General features: G+C 39.3%; 1 protein-coding gene across 4 annotated transcripts in view; it reads right to left on the reverse strand.

Moving 5' to 3' along the window:
• Positions 1–16,820, reverse strand: part of vps13b (vacuolar protein sorting 13 homolog B) — a 333,295-nt gene that overhangs the window by 295,893 nt on the left and 20,582 nt on the right. For 3 of the 4 annotated variants that reach the window (XM_086037277.1, XM_086037279.1, XM_086037278.1), the window contains exons 6-8: positions 15,153–15,334; positions 13,636–13,810; positions 4,307–4,578 (exon numbers count right to left, since the gene is read on the reverse strand). In XM_086037277.1, coding sequence (XP_085893403.1) covers positions 4,307–4,578; positions 13,636–13,810; positions 15,153–15,334 — 629 coding nt within the window. Of the gene's footprint in view, positions 1–4,306; positions 4,579–9,656; positions 9,710–13,635; positions 13,811–15,152; positions 15,335–16,820 lie in introns of those variants that run through there. The other variant, XM_086037280.1, reaches the window with a different exon arrangement.

Here is a 16,820-nt window from a genome sequence, read left to right on the forward strand (position 1 = left end):
ATGAACGGAGAAAGAGTGCTAGAGAGCATCTGGTTAAAGCTGCAACAAGAAAGACCAGTGACGCTTTTCGACTTTAGCTGGTGTGGAGTAGAACTGTGCAGGCCTTAACCCATTCAACTTTAGCACAGGAAGCAGGTGCAGAACAAGAAGCAGCTGTGCCTTATTATCCCTACTGATGGAGCCGATTCCCTCATACTCACTGCCTTCCTCTCCCTTTACAATTAATCACGTGAGGACTAACCTGCAAATTCCTGGATGCAGTATTAAGAAAGGAGGTTACTTAAATACACAAATGATGATACATTTTGCTGTCTGGCGAGAAAGTGAGGGCAGAAACATTAAAAAGGATGAAGAATAAGCTACTTGGGGAGTGATCAATTCAAAGCAGGACATTGGATATGCATTGTCTGTTTGCAGAGCTTAAATTTTAGACCAAATTGTTGAATTGATTGTCCATTAATAAAAAGAAAATGGCACACACAGGTGAAATAATTCAGTGCTTTTTTACCTCCAAATCACATCTTGGAATAAAAATGCCAAATGAGAAGGAGAACAGATGAAAGTTTGGAAGGCATACAGAGGTGAAACGGGGAAATCTTAATTGTGTCTGTAAAAGTAGTTTATGAATCCAGCCAACTTCTCTGAGCAAACAAAACTGGACAGTATCTAGTCAGCAATTAAAGCAAACCCTCTGATTTCCAGCCCATGCATTTCAAACTGCAATTTCCAGATGTATTATTAAACAGTTTTCGCTAGTTAACACTTCCTAAAAAGTAAAATGTGTGGTTAAAAAAAAACAACATCTTTTTGATTACAGTTACTCTAGACAAAAAGTAATTGATACCAATTTAAACATTAGAACCTTGTCTTTACAGAGAAAACACACACACGCACACACACACGCAGACAGACATAGCATGTACAGTAGTAACATGATCTGAGGGGCTGAACCTGAGGGTTAACATCGATGAATTCCAACTACGGCATTCTGAGTGAACTGGCAGGATGAAAGATTGGGATCTGTTTCTGAACAGTCATCATTCCGCATAGAATGTTTAAAACATTAACGTGACCCGAGACACCAGTTAGCAGTTTCCCTGCCCTCGCCTGCACCGCACACAGAGACAAAAAGGACTGCAACTTCCTGAGGACCAAGCTGTTCTTTACGACTCAAACTGAAAATGATCATTATTTAGGGACGGGTGAATAGAAGGAATGAACTAGACAATGATGTGGTAGAAGAGGAGGGGATGAGACCACACGACAAATCTACGATCTACAATCGGGAAATTCCCTATTCAGTGTTACACAGCATCATGTGAATTTCTGTAAAAAATGCATCTTACCATCTCCCTCCCATGTTTGGCCTCAAGTACAGTGGATGCCCACATATTAGCATTTGCATTGCATTTGCAACTATTCGTAGTTTTTTTTTGGAAGCTATTGTGCACAAGTTGGTGGTGATTCAAATTGGGATTCGAGTGGGCGAGGAAAAGCAAACATGGAATCATCATTTTCAGACTCAAAACACAATTGTTAAATATTCTTGCGAGTGTTGCCACTTGAATGGGGAGCACTGACAGGTAGGTATCAAGTGTGCATGCGTCATGTGGAGGCTGCCGGGCTGCTTTGAGCAATACACACAGAAGTGCATTAGTGTATTAGTGTACAATACAGTGTATTAGCAAACTAATGAAAATTAAATAAACTGTTAAGTAGTTAAACATGAACACGTCTGTTGTTAGTTTGTTACCAGCCTCAAAACTCACTCCCTCACGCATTGTAACAAATGAAGAACGTTAACCAATTTTAGCCTAGGAGAGACCATCTCCCCAGTGAGCTAGCTAGCTTATAAGATACAACTGGTCAATTGGCACAATAACTGACCCGCGTGACCTTTGGCCACAATGCGGTGTGGCGTCCTTGTTAAAGTAAGCCATTTTAATCAAAAATGAAAAACGTTTCTATAGTCATAAGCATCACCCGCGTACACAGCACGCTGGTTGGTGAAGCTACCGTATGCCGTTAGATTTGTGCCATAATTGCAAGCACATAAAAGGACATTTTGAGTACAAAAGTGTGTTCTTTCTGAGCACAAAAGAACCGTTCTTGCGAGCCAGGTCCGCCGAGTGCTCATCTGCCGATCCGAAGAAGAAGCCGCACTAGGTGCCAAAATCACAACAGGGCAATGCACGCAACTAGTTTCTCCATATAGGAGGCGTCTTGAAGCTGTCATTGCAATTAAAGGATTTTCAACAATATATTAAATAAAAAACAGTTGGCGCGTTCAATACTGTGTTCTACATTAAGCGTTTTAGATGGCTGCATTCGCCAGCCACTGCCATTGTAATTGTTTTTTTCTTTTCCTAAGGAAGAACATGAAAGCCGACATGGTTAGCAGTGACCCTGTCTAAATTATGGCAATGGTTTGCAGAACCATATGGCATTTTTCTCACATAGTAGACCGCGAAAAAAGTCCAAAATGAACAGTCGCCATGTCTGAATGTTTCAGCACATTACGTCACAGTGATGGTGTGCCTACTCAAAACTGGTCAAGATAGCACTGTGCAGAGTAGGCCATTATTTTGACACTTACCATAATCGGCTTCAACTTTTTTTTTTTCTTTCAGGAAATTAGATGCCATTGATAGTTTCACTGTTATTGTTTTTACACACTGCCTAATTGAATGATTGCCAAGGAATGTTCAGTAGTGTGTTTCTTTTAATACTGGGGTCAACAGTCCAGAGCAATGGAGAGTGTGGTACAGAGGTGAAGAAACGGATCCACACAATTTTTGAACAGGGGGCGGAAAGTGCCAGGGATGCTAAAGGATGCGATAGAAGAGTCTCTCCTAGGATGAAGGGGACCGTTTCTAAGAAAGTGGTGAGACTGGCCATGATGTACGGATTACAGACAGTGGCGCCGAAGCGACGACAGGAAGCAGAGCTCAATGTGGCGGAAATGATGATTTTGAGGTTCCCTTTAAGAGTCATCAGGATGGGTAGGATTAGAAATGGGATCATCAGAGGCACAGTCAAGGTTAGATGTTTTTGGGGAAAAAGTTAGAGACGACTTAGATTGGTTTGGTTTGGACACGTCCCGAGGAGAGTTGGTGAATATATCGGTTGAAGGTTGATGATTCGAGAGCTGCCGGGAAAGAGAGCAAAAGGTAACCTAAGAGAAGGTTGATGGATGTAGTGAGGGAAGGGAGGAGGATGCAGAAGATAGACTTAGATGGAAAAGGATGACACGCTGTGGTGACCCCTAACGGGAAAAGCCAAAAGGAAAAAAAAGAAGATATCAATGATTTGATTATTTGTTTAATGATATTATTATACAACATAACCTCGATATGTTATATTGGCTAGGGATAGATCACCCAGTCAGTAATCAGACCTGCACACTGCATCAATTTGGTCTTCATGACTGTCTTCCCAGAAGGAAGCTTCTTGTAAAGATGATGCACAAGAAAGCCCGGACACAGTTTGCTGAACAGAAGCAGACTAAAAAATATTGACAGTTTGTACCCAATTGGGACATGTTCCCTTGTTTCCAGCAATTTAAACATTAATGGCTGCGTGTTGAATTATTTTAAGGGGACTGTCAAAACAGCACTATATAAAACGGAAGTGCTGATGCATGCCGTTATTTCCTGTCGTTTAGATTACTGTAATGCCCTGCTCTCTGGCCTCCCGAAAAAGAGCATTTCACCACTGCAACTACTGCAGAATTCAGCCGCTCGGGTGCTGACGAGAACCAGAGGGTGGGAGCACATTACGCCAGTTTTGAAATTGCTGCATTGGCTCCCTGTGTGTTTCAGGATCGATTTTAAAGTACTTTTATTAGTTTATAAATGTGTTAATGGTCTTGGGCCATCTTATTTATCTGATTTGCTTTTATCATACCAGCCCTCGCGGATCCTGAGGTCCTCTGGCGCCGGCCTTTTATTTATTCCAAGGGTGAGGACCAAAATGCATGGCGAGGCTGCATTCAGCCGTTTTGGTCCTCACCTTTGGAATAGCCTGCCAGAGGACGTCAGGTCTGCAGAGACTGTTGATATTTTTAAGAGGAAGCTCAAGACACACCTTTTTAGTTTGGCTTTCAACAACTTTTAAATAATTTATCTTTTCTTTTGATTGAAGATAATTCTATGTTTTGCTTTGAATGTTTTAAAGCACTTTGAGTTGCATTTTTATGTATGAAAAGTGCTATATAAATAAAATGTGATTGATTAATTGATATTTATTTAATCAACTTTCACCAAAAAAAACACGTCTATAGCCAGGTATGCAATAGATAAATTACCTTAAATGTTACAGAAGCCTTCGTGCAGTAGAAGCCTATTGAAACAATAGGATCCTTGGGGGTGTGTTGTTGGGGATTGTTTGGGATGCTCCCAGTCTCTCTTTGCTGATAGAGACCTTCCTCGTCCTCCTCAGAGCTCACAATGGCTGGAACAAAGGACCACGCCCAAGACACCCAGCCCTGGTTGCTATCTGCAGAAAGGCCCGAGTCCATGAAGAACTCTTGACCGGAGTATTGGCTTGGACTTTGGTTCGCTATGTCCATATCCATCCCTAAAATCAAAATATATAAATAACAAAAACAGTATGCATTAATTATATTGCACAGTGCTGTGTTGATAGTGGTGAAACAAAATTTGATGGGTTAATCCCAGTATGCAACACTGGATTTTATCTCATGGCAATAGGTAAATAAATAAGAGCACAATAAATACAGACAATCTTGACAACAGCGATTAACTAGTGGAGTCAGGACCCAAAAGTAGGTCATGAACAGCAAGTCAAAAATGGAATAAAATCTTTCAGTGTGCATCTGATGTTAAACGTGTCTTAAAAAAAAAAAAAGAAAAAAATATGTCTTCTGACAAGTATAGAATACATCAGAAAGGAGCAGCAGTATAGCATCTTAGCTAGAGGTGTCAAAATCAATTAATCAACAACTAATCGAATTGATCATCAAATTAATCGACAACTATTTTCATAATTGAGTAATTGTTTAGAGCCAGTGTTTAACTCTCATTAGTAAATTTTCTGATTTCTGTAGTCCTTCATGAAAGCAGACTGAGTATCCTTTGTCTTTATTCAAAATAAGACAATTGCAAACATCTGTTTTTACTTTAGAAAACAATGGTCGAACCAGTAAATGAATAAGTTTCAAAAAGTCAAAAACATCCATCCCTCTCATGTGATATTGCTTGATGGTGGTTTTGTTGTATTATTAATCAGTAAACTATACCATTTTTTTTTATAAAAAGTATAATCCGGAAAAAGGTTTTGCACTTTACACTTTATTGCAAAGTAACATTTTATCCAATCATTCGTTAAATCGATGGAATAACCCATAGAATAATCGATTCTAAAAATATTCAAAATTGACAGCACTGAGTTTTAGCCCTTGTCATCTGATTGACTACAAGATTGTGTTTATGCTCAGAGGCAAAATGCCAAGTGTAAATACAACCTGTGGTATTCAGAAGTGAATTTTTGTACACTTTGATGTGACGCCTTATAACAACATCACAGAATCGCTGTCAACTGCCACTCAAAATTAAGAGTAAATCAAGTGATGAACTGTTTCAATGGCATTACTTTAGATGCTGCTTAACCCATTAAGGCCTAAAGCGCCTGGCTCAACATCTCCCCAAAACCTAAGGGCGACTATAGAATCACCCTCTTACACATTCAACACCTCCAAAATAATTGATATCTCAGGCCACTATAGTAGAAATATAATTCCATAAGAATTTGAGAGCTTAGACATTCTTTCACACAGGCCCAAGTTTATTATTATTTACTGTTTTAACCAAAGATGTAAAAATAAAGTGTCATTGCAAACTAAGCACCATTTTCATACATCCATCCAAGTGGTGATTATCATCCCCTATTCTGTTACAAAGACGTCGATATCATCATTGTCTACAAACATATCTTAACCATATATCACGTTCGACTGGTTCCACTAGTTCAAAGTCCACAAGCGCGTCGTCTATATCACTGCGGTTACGTATTTCAGAGCTCCGGCCATCGTCTTCGTGTCCGCCAATATGCTCGAAAAAAATACAGCGCCGTCCTCCGAGGGGTTACGACACCTTCACGTGTATATTCTGATGCCTTTCATTGGATAGGAGACCGAGAATTGGATTAAAATAAAGAAAATGATGTAAACGTTCTCCCGGCTTTAAGGATAGAACGACGCAACAGCGCTCCCGGCTTTAGTGGTAGAAAATGCGGTCCCGGCCTTAATGGGTTAATCTATTAAATTTTAGTATGACCGTCATTTTCTCTACTTTTACATAGTTGCTATGTTGCTCCTCAGTTCAACATACATGTGTTTTGAAAGGCTTGGTTTGACACCTGTAGAAGAGATTGGACCTAATTACCATGGGAAAATGTGAGGGCCAGGGTGAGGCTAATTTAGAACCTCTGGCTTTGAGGTTCTTTAGGGTCACGTGCACTTTACAACACACAGAATAGATATAAAAATGTTTGCATTACAAGCTCAAATGGGAACGCAATCAGACAAGTGTGACTGGCTTGGACAACGATACTCATATGACAAAAAATTTAAATGTGCAGTTTTAAGAACAAATTTCAGGGAAAACGTCTATCCCTGTCCCCAGGAAAACAAGCAAACAATTTGCGCATGTCTTCAGGCTATCTCAGTACAGAAGACTCTTGCATATTAGCAGTTCAGCAATCGTGGATTCACATATTTGTGGATTATTTTTAAATATTTTCTTCAATATATATTTTTTTCTGTTTTTTTACTTATATATTTGGGGGGCTATCCACTGTTTTTCAAGGAAAACACTTATTGAGGGTTCATCTCCATTTTGGTGTGAGACTGAGTACATGTTTGCTGCTTAAACCAACATTACTATAGGAGTACAGTGCAATGCATGTTAATGGATCAAAAACTATAACAAAATACAAATACATAAGTGGCTTCTCGTTTGCAACTACAGAAACATCCGGTAATGAGCCTGTTGCCATAAGAATAATGGACTGATGTGCCACAAAGTATTTGGGAATATAAAAGACTTATTGGATAGAAAAAATGAGTAAGTGCAACATAGGTAACAAGACAAAAGGGATGATCACTAAAACCAAAACACATATGACTGAGCGAAACAACCAAAACTGTGCTCCATTTCAGTCAACCCGGAAGTAAAGCGCACAGATAGACTGGCACGTTGGTTGTTTAGTACTGAAACCAAAAGCCTCGGCCAAGGTTTGAACAAACTACAGCAAACGGTTCATTCTCTGATAAAGACCTTTCAACTTGTGTCTATTTCCATAAAGATGGAGAAAGAGGAAGCTGATGTCAATACACAAGAATGTAATCCCATTCCTTGCAGCCTCATGTCCTCTGCGGGAAAACAATACTGTCCGTGAGGTCATTGCTTAGGAATCCCAGAGGCTAGGGGGTGAAATTATGACATATTTTAATTAAATCTTTCACTCGGTGAATTGGCAGATGCAAGTCCAACGTTATGGGGTTATTATCTCTTTTTCTCCTCCGTTGTTCCTGTCCAAATTGGGTTCCCCCCCACACACACACATTCTGTGGTAGCCTTTGAGGTGTCATTTCAACAAGTTAAGCTGTTCTGCTTCATGTCACAGACTGACGAAGCCTACGTTTGAATTATGTGACAATCGGAATAAAAGGGCAATTACCAATGAAATGATCAAAACACAGCGGCTTAAGTAGACTTTGAAGTATTAATCCAAAGAAGTGAGTGGAAAAAATTCCCAGAGAGATGTGGGGCTGATTTATTGCATTTATCTGCAGAAATAAAATGAGCGCCGTTCCCCACATTAGTTCGGCCTAAGCTTTAGTGGCTGAATCTAAAGTAACTAAAATCAGAAGCGTATCAATGTCCAAAGTAGGGCACCGGGGGCGGCATTTAACACCTGTCACATCGCTCCTCAGCTTAAATAACAAGTGGCTGTGTAAGTGAGTGACCAGCTGATTGACACTGAGACAGACCGAGGAGGACAAATGGAAGAAAGGCTGTGCCCTCAAAGGCCAGTAGATGTCCCTCCATGTTTATGCAAGGGAAAGGTGGACTGATCACCTGACACATTAGCAAACCCTGAACTGCTCCAACTCTGGTGTGTCCTCTCAATGCATAAGCATGATTTGACACGCACATTCCCCTGTTGGTAATTTGGAATATTTGGAACCGACATAAATGCATAATGCAATTCAATGAGACGATTCCACAACTCCAAATAAAAATGTACTTACAGAGCAAAATTATTCACAACCTGGCCAAATGATTAGTACTTTAAAGAGCATCTTGTGTCTCGAAATGATCTTCGGGGAAAATTTCTAGAAAAAAATATTTTGCGAAAGTGTATGAAATTATTTTTGACAAAAAACTGTCAAAAAGTCAACAAAAAATGCAGAGTATTATATTTATTGATATATATAACAACATTTTTCTCTATCTGCTACATCATTTTTTTTCATCCCAATTAATATGCTTTGTTGAATAAAAACGTAGTGACATGTCATCACCCTGACATATGTGAGCCATATGACGCTTGAGAGAGCCTGATATTAGCCCGTGGCCTCTAACCAATATGTGTGATAGCCTGCTCCATTCAAAGGGCCCGCAAGCAAAGTGACAGCAAGCACTCCTTCAAAGTAAACTCTCACTGTCTACAAACACACTACAGAGCACAAAACGTATGCATGAGTCATTGGACAAACTCCAGGCCCATACACACATAGCACGCTGCGTAGAGAGCTTGCTACATACGCACGCACACACACACACACACACACGCAAACACTCCAATCGTGCGCATGCACACACGCGCTTACCAACAAAACATTTGGAATCATTCGCATGATCATGAAACTTTACAGCTTGTGCTCAAATGACCCAATTTCCCAACGGAATTGTTGATTGGTCAAGTCTCCTTGACCTTTCACCTACAGGGGGAATTCATTAAGACGATACAGGCTCATACTAAAATATAGCTCGAACTACGGCTGTCCAATCGATCGAAACTCAATTACAATTACGATTATTAGACACCACGATTACAAAATTGACCTAACCGTAAAAAATTATTCTTAATATCCTTTTATACAACGCATTGTTTACACAAGGAAATCAAAGTGGAATTTTTTCATTTTTATGTATTTTGTTTGGTCCAAAAGGAACTTACATAATTACAACGTTTCAAAGAAATCTATTTGTCTTTAAGATTTAACGTTGAACCATTTTCTTGTTTTGTACCAAAAAATAAACGATCGCTTGAATAATTGTGATTTCAATTATTACCCAAAACATTTTGGGTAACAATTTTTTTCACAGGCGAGCAGCCCTAGCTTTAATAACATCTAGGCAAAGACACATCAAGTAACACACACACAGTAGGCAACATTGCTGTTCTGATCATTACGCCCAAAGAATTGCAATACATTACAAATACAGTGGGTATAAACGTCTACACACCCATTTTCAACATCAACAAGACCGTGACAAATCATTTCCAATCTTTTTTTGCCACTATCAATGTGACCTATAATTTGTACAATTCAAATTAACAATACGAAAATCTTTTCAAGAGGGTGGAAAAATTAGCAAGACAGATAATGTGGTTTGTGTCCCTACCTTCTTCAAACTGACGAAAGGGTTGTGTTCAGAATTAACAATCGCGTTCAAAGTACTCATTAAATGGGATTCCGCCCACACCTGCCATCGTTTAAAGTGCCTGTGATTAACCCCAAATAAAGTTCAGCTGTTTTAGTAGGCGTTTCCTGACATTTTTGTAGTCACATCTTACAGCACAAACAATGGTGCACATCAGAGAGCTTTCACAGTACATCTCTTTATCCAAAGGGATCAGTCAGGAGACGAGTACAAAAATTGTTTGTTAGCAGACTACTTTCTGGTTCATGGAGGATGACCAACAAAAAATGGCTTTAATTGCGGTGTAATGTTGCTCTTCATATGAGAGGTATGAAAAGAAAAAAAATGTTTTAAATACACTCCTCTATTTGCACCTTTATACTGATACTAACCAAAATGGTTAATGGGTTCTTCACACATTGACAAGTTCCCTACAAAGTTTTATGGAATTCTATGGTGTCTATCTATGTACGAGGACTTTAGGGAAACCCTCGGGGTGCCGCAAAAAACACTTCTGAAAACAAAACAATTTTATTCACTTGTAATGTTGATGAATAATATTTTTTAACATGAGTTCCATCATTTTCAATGCAGAATTTGATGATTTGAAATAAAATAGTGCACCCAGACTTTGCGGACACCCTACATAATATGCCACAACAAGTGGGAATACTGATGATCTTGTTATTTGCTCACAAATTTACTTCCTCAAATTGGACCTGTTGAAGACAATCTGATAATGACAGGAAGCCATTCTGTTGTATGACTGGCAACATATGGCTACATATTGTATCTTTTGACATCTAACAATATATTATTCTACAGGTCACTGTATGGCACTACATAGATAGATGGACAAAGACATATTTGAAATGAATAAATGATACTTTTGGGACCAATTACCGGTAAATGAAACTGGATAAATTCCAGCAGTCCCCCAGATGATGTCATGGGTGCGCTGGTTGGGAATTGCTGAACTCAAGAACACATTATTTAAGCTGTAATTCTTCTGGTGTCACTATCCATCCATCCATTATCTATACCGCTTCTCCTCACAAGGGTCTGGTGTCACTATTAGGGGGGAAAATAGCAAGGAAAGCCTAATATTCATGTACAAGCCAGAACTGCTCCCAATCTTATCTCAGCAAACACACACCCAGTTTCTTTACTCTGTCGATTACTTCCAGCAAAACAAGCTCTGGGGGTGCTCGGGTTCCAAGAGTTGGTCCCCTCTTGTATATTTTTGTGATAGGATACTAATTCATTCTCAGAGGCTCCAAATAGCAGTAGCATGACACCAACTTTTACATCTGGCATTGGAAAGCAAACTGTAAGCCGCGCCAACTTATAGTTAAAGTTCCCGGCCAACAGGCAGGGAGAAGGTAGGTGGGAGTAACTGAAGCAGCTACAATATAAAGTGTTCTTTCCTGACTCCCTCCCTTCTGATCAACACGTTTGCTATTTGCTCCTAGTGCTACAAAAAGGGTGTTGGCCCATTGAGACCTGGGACTCGATAACTCAATTGTGTTGAGATGACGATGAGCATGAGGTGGGGTTTTGTTATGGTTGTGTCTTCAGTTATTGAAAGAATGCATTCATAAATTTAGAAAAAGGCAAAGGCCATGGGGTCTATTCCCGGCCAATACCACCATAATAGGTAATGGCTGGCTGCAAGTCCAGATAAAAAAAAAAAAAAAAAAAAAATTAAAAATGGGTGGGTTGTGCCAGGAAGGGCATCCAGTGCCATACCATTAATGCGACTGACTTGTTGTGGCGATCCCTGATTGGAGGTAAAAGGTAAAAGTCGCAAGGACGATTAATCGTAGATCGATCTAAAATCAATTCTAACTGCTTAAAATATGCATCAATGTAAAAAACAAAAAATCAATGAATCGAACAATTGATTCGAGTCGCACCGCGTGTTGCGTTTATGAACTCAGACATTTCAGCACTCACAAGCCCTCGACAGCAACACCTAACAACAGACATACCATACCTAGGTCATTAGAATATACAAATTTAGAGTGCTAAAAAATTAAGTTCCTCCTAATCTTTAAAGTTGTTTCCATTCCATTCATACACAGAGACAAGTATGGCAGCGATTTAAAAAAAATCTCATCGAATGGAAAATTGGGAATTGAAAATCGAATCGGGGCTTGACTGAATCGTTACATCCCTAGTAATAACATAGTAAAAGCAAAACTAGGCATCTGACTATTAAACTTAATTTCACATGCGCAAATGCTCCAGGTACCATCCTGTATTATGCAGCGTGCACACGCCTGCGAGTGAAGTCAGGACCATGTGTGTTTGAGTTGGCTCCAGGATGTGAGGAGTGTGATTTCCTATGAGGTTCAAATCAGAAACTAAGAGATGGGTCTGTGTTTCATTTACCCTTGTTTCTTCACTTGATCCTTCTCTGCACATGGAGGGCTCAAGCTTGATGACAATGGTCTGTGTTCAGTTAAAACATGCTCAACTTTACTTGTTGGAAAAAGCAGGAGGAAGACACACAACGGTCAAACTTACTGTCCCATTTATAAGAACAGAGGGAAAAAAAGGGTGACCAATTACAGTGCAGCTATGGACAAAAAATAAATAAATAAATAAGAATGAGGACCAGTTGATGGAGGAACTAGTTTGTTTCTCAAACACTGTCCTTACTTTGGGGTGCTCAATGATGTGCACCCCTAGAGCTCTGACTCTCCCTTGCATGTTCACTTAATCAAATCCATAAATTTGTGTGCATGTCTGTCTGTCAGCTGAAAAGTGGGAGGGGGGAAATTACATTTCCCCTCTTATGGAAAACTAGTCTTTGTTTTCAGCAAGAAAATTTACAGAATTTTCCTGAGTAAATTAGCATCTGATGTGCAAATCGGTCCCGAGCGCAAGCCAATGACTTCATGTTCACTAGAAAGTGTAGAAGAATTTAAAACTCGATGTGAGTACGGCACTTTATTGTTTTTAAGCCACAATATCAATATGGTAAACATTGATGGGACGTTATACCAATACCACTTTACCAGGCTGACATATGCCTTCTGGACAGCTGTGTGGAGATATGCACTTGAAGGTAAACAAGGATGAGAACACTTGGTGATAGCCGACTGCGGCGTGGCAGGTCGAATAAAGACAATAAGCAATGGTGTGCTAAAATATCACTTCTATTGTCCTTCCCCAGTTTGATTTTATACCTTGTGGTATTCCCACTTAGAAGACTCCACGCTCTTCTTTGCCTCTTACCTATGTCCTCCTTTAACCCATTAAGGCCTAAAGCGCCTGCCTCAATATCTCCTAAGGGCGACTATAGAATCACCCTCTTAAACCTGAAGTTTTCCCAGAAATTCAACATTTACAAAATAATTAATATCTCAGCCCCTGAAAGAGATGAATGTGAGAGCACAGACGTGGCTTTCACATCGGCCCAAGTTCATTATTACTGACCCTTTCAATCGGTGATGTAAAATGGATGGAAAAATAAAGTGTCGGTGCAAAAGAAGCATTATTTTCAATTTAAAAAAATCAAGTACTAATTACCATCCTCTATTCCGTTACAAAGCCGCCGATATCGTCATTGTCTACGAACACATATCTTAAGCATATATCACATTCGACTGGTTCCAAATCCACAAGTGTGTCGTCTATATCGCTGCTGTTACTTATTTCAGAGATCCCGCGATCATCTGCGCGTCCGCCATTAAGCTCCAAAAAATCCCCGACATCCTCCAAGGGCTCACGACACCGTCACGTGTATATTCTGACGCATTTTATTGGCTAAGAGGCCATCAATTGGATTAAAAAAAAGAAAACACGCAACAGCCCTCCCGGTTTTAATGGTAGAAACGCAGTCATGAGCTCCCGGCACTAATGGGTTGATATTGGCCAGTGACAGTGAATACTATTCAAATAATTGAAAACAACAAATATAGATGACGTGGACTTCAAAAGACATCGTACTTACCAGGTAAATTTGCTCCAGCTTCCCTGACATGAGAGTTTCCCTCTTCCCGTTCTGCTTCTTTTTGCCCTCCTATTTCCCCATAGTAGAGTGCAACAATCAGCTGTAAAATGCGGATAAACATGGGAAGTTGTTGATCCGTAATCGACAACTTCAAGCTATCCACCATGGTTTGGATCTGAGGAGACATAAGAAATAACAGACGATAATGGTTTGAATGGAGAAATTTCTGAAATTCTGTTTTTGTATGAAATATCTTCACACCAGGTCCTTATGGGGGAGCACACACTTAGCGTAGTTCAATTTTTTAAATTACAAGGGAGGAGCATTTATCTTACTGAATTTAATCAGTAAAGACAATTTTTTCTTCTCCGATTAAGCAAAGTTAGTTTTGATTATCTGGAGATAAAAAACAAAAACTAATTGTCGAAATGTGTGTGGAGTGAGAATACGACTTAAGACTTAACCTCAAGACAAAGTCAGCTCAAAAGCAGGTTAGGCCCAAATTGAAATCAATACCCACGTAATATAATGACAAAGTGACAAAAGAACGTGTTGTTATTTCTTACTGTACAGCACAGTTAATATCATAATTCCATTACAAATATGCAACAGCGTATTGATAGATGGGTCATGGATAGATCTGTATTCCAAGAGACCTACACAATTCTTTAATTGTGTGAACTTTTATCCTAATTTGATAGCTGGTTGTCCCTAAAATGATTCAACATGACAGAGAGCCACATTTGGTGGCAACTGGTAGATGATGAAAAACTAGTGCTGTCAAACAAAAAGTTTTAACTAATTAATTGCACAACTTTCCAAAATTAATCGCGATTAATCGTATTTCTCAGCTACAATTTTTTTTACAAAGCTTGGAACCGATATTTACTTGAGTAAAATCTTGGAATTAATATGGAAAAAAAAATAAAAGTGTATTTTGATTCAAAGACTGTTCTAATAGCTTTCTTTGATCCTTGAATACAATTCTTTTCCTGTAAAATACAACTGTTGAATGATACACCAAAGACGTTCAACTAATATTGTATTTGGATTTGACTTTGCAAAGTGCGCAAATTATTTTGGATTTCTCCAATGATATTGAGCAACTTTTTAAAAGTAAAGCTACGTAAAAGTCTGTGTTTGCGACAGTGACTCTCCTCTATGTTTGGCTGCAACGTGAGCAGAGGGAAGCTGCCACAGTAAGTAAATAAAACGGAGTTAACAGAGTTAATTTTTTGGGGGTGTCTAATTTAAATTAATCGCCACAGTTAACGATTTAACTTTGACAGCCCTAGAAAAAATAGCATTTTTTTTAAAGAATCCTGTGAGCAGTCAGATGTTGACACTTTTTTGCCACAAGGATCAGATTGCTGACCTAACTGGAACTTGCACTAGCTTTAATATAAACATCTCTTGTTTGTTTGACGTTTGATGATCTTTACTGCAGCATGTGGCTCAATGGGAGGCAAAATTAATTCACAGATTTGAGAATTGGTGATGAGTGCTTTTTAACTTACTTTGATGACAGCGGGGATCTTAGAATTGATGTTGTCATAACTAAAATGAAGACGCGTGCGGAAAGAGCATTTGTATAAGAGCGGGTCTTGGTAGAACTCAATCTTGCCACTTGCATTCCGTTTGTCCAAGCACACAGTACAATCAGAAAAGTTGATCACTTTCCGAAGAACGAGTTCTGGAGCTGTGGAAAGAGAACAGTGGCATGTTAATCTTAAATCCTCCTCTTTATTATCCCAAATCTCTCCTTCATCAAAAAAATATAAATAACTGAGCTAGCCTGTGTCTTATTTGACGATGAAAGAATTACAGTACCTTGTGAAAAATGTTCGCCCCTCTTGAACTTTTTGACCTTTTGCCGTATTGCAGGTTCCAAACAATGATAAAAAAATTGATTTTTTGTCTATGAAGAACCAAGTGGGATACAATCGTGAAATGGAAAGAAATGTATTGTTTCGAAACCAAAAATTATAAATACATAACTGAAAAGTAGGGTGTGCAAAATCATTCACCCCATTTTCTCTCAGTGCAGCCAACTGATTTCAGAAGTTCCCTTATGATTTCTCAATGATGCAATGTTGAGCGAAATGACTGATGATGATAAATAGAGTCCACCTGTGTGCAATCTAGTCTCAGCATAAATGCACCTGCTCTGTGATTATCTCAGAGATCTGTTAAAAGAATATTGGGGAGCAAACAGCATCATGAAGATGAAGGGGCAGTAGAGATCCACAGCTAAGGTGGGGGAAATCTGTCCAAAGGACAACAATTAGTCACACACTGGACAAATCTGGATTTAATGGAAGAATGACAAGAAGAAAGACATTTTTCAAAGACAGTCATAAAAAGTTGGCCGCAAGCCATCTGGGAGGATGCGCTCTGGTCAGATGAGACAAAAATTGAAGTTTGGGGGCAAAATGCGACATGTTATGTTTGGCATAAAAGTAACACATCACATCACCTTGAAAAAAAACACCGAACTGTCAAACGTGGAGGTGGCAGCATCATGGTCCGGGGCTGCTTTTCTTCAGTAGGGACAGGGAAGATGAAGTTGATGGAGCCAAATCTAGGGCAATTTTGGAAAAAAAGAAAAGCTGGGGTCTGCAAAAGACCTGAGACTGGGATGGGGGTTTACCTTCCAACAAGACAATACTCCTCAACATAAAGCAAATAATCTACAATGGATTGGTTCAAAACTAAAAATATCCAGGTTAGAATGGCCAAGTCAAGGTCCACACCTGAATACAATTGAGAATCTTTGGAAAGATCTTAAAACTGCGATTCACAAACGTTCTCCATCTAATCTGCCTGACCTGCGGCTGTTTTGTTTTGCAAGGAAGAAAGGGCAAAAAATTCAGTCTGTAGAAGTGGAAAACTACGAGACATAACCCAAAAGAGTTGCAGCTGTAATGGCAGCAAAAGGTGGTTCTACAAAGTATTAACTCAGGGGGGGGAATATTTTCGCACATCCTACTCTTCAGTTTTTTGGGGTTTTTTTGTCAACAAAAAAAGGTTAAAATATCAAATACATTTGGTCCCACTTCACGAATGTATCCCACTTGGCGTTGGCGTTCTTCACCAAAAATATATATAACTTTTTATATACTGTATGTTTGATGCCTGAAATGTGGCAAAAGGCACACACACACACACACACGCACACCCACATA

Source organism: Filicampus tigris, chromosome 8 (genome assembly GCF_054856515.1).
Source record: "Filicampus tigris isolate MCC_2025a chromosome 8, RoL_Ftig_1.0, whole genome shotgun sequence".
NCBI lineage: Eukaryota > Metazoa > Chordata > Actinopteri > Syngnathiformes > Syngnathidae > Filicampus > Filicampus tigris.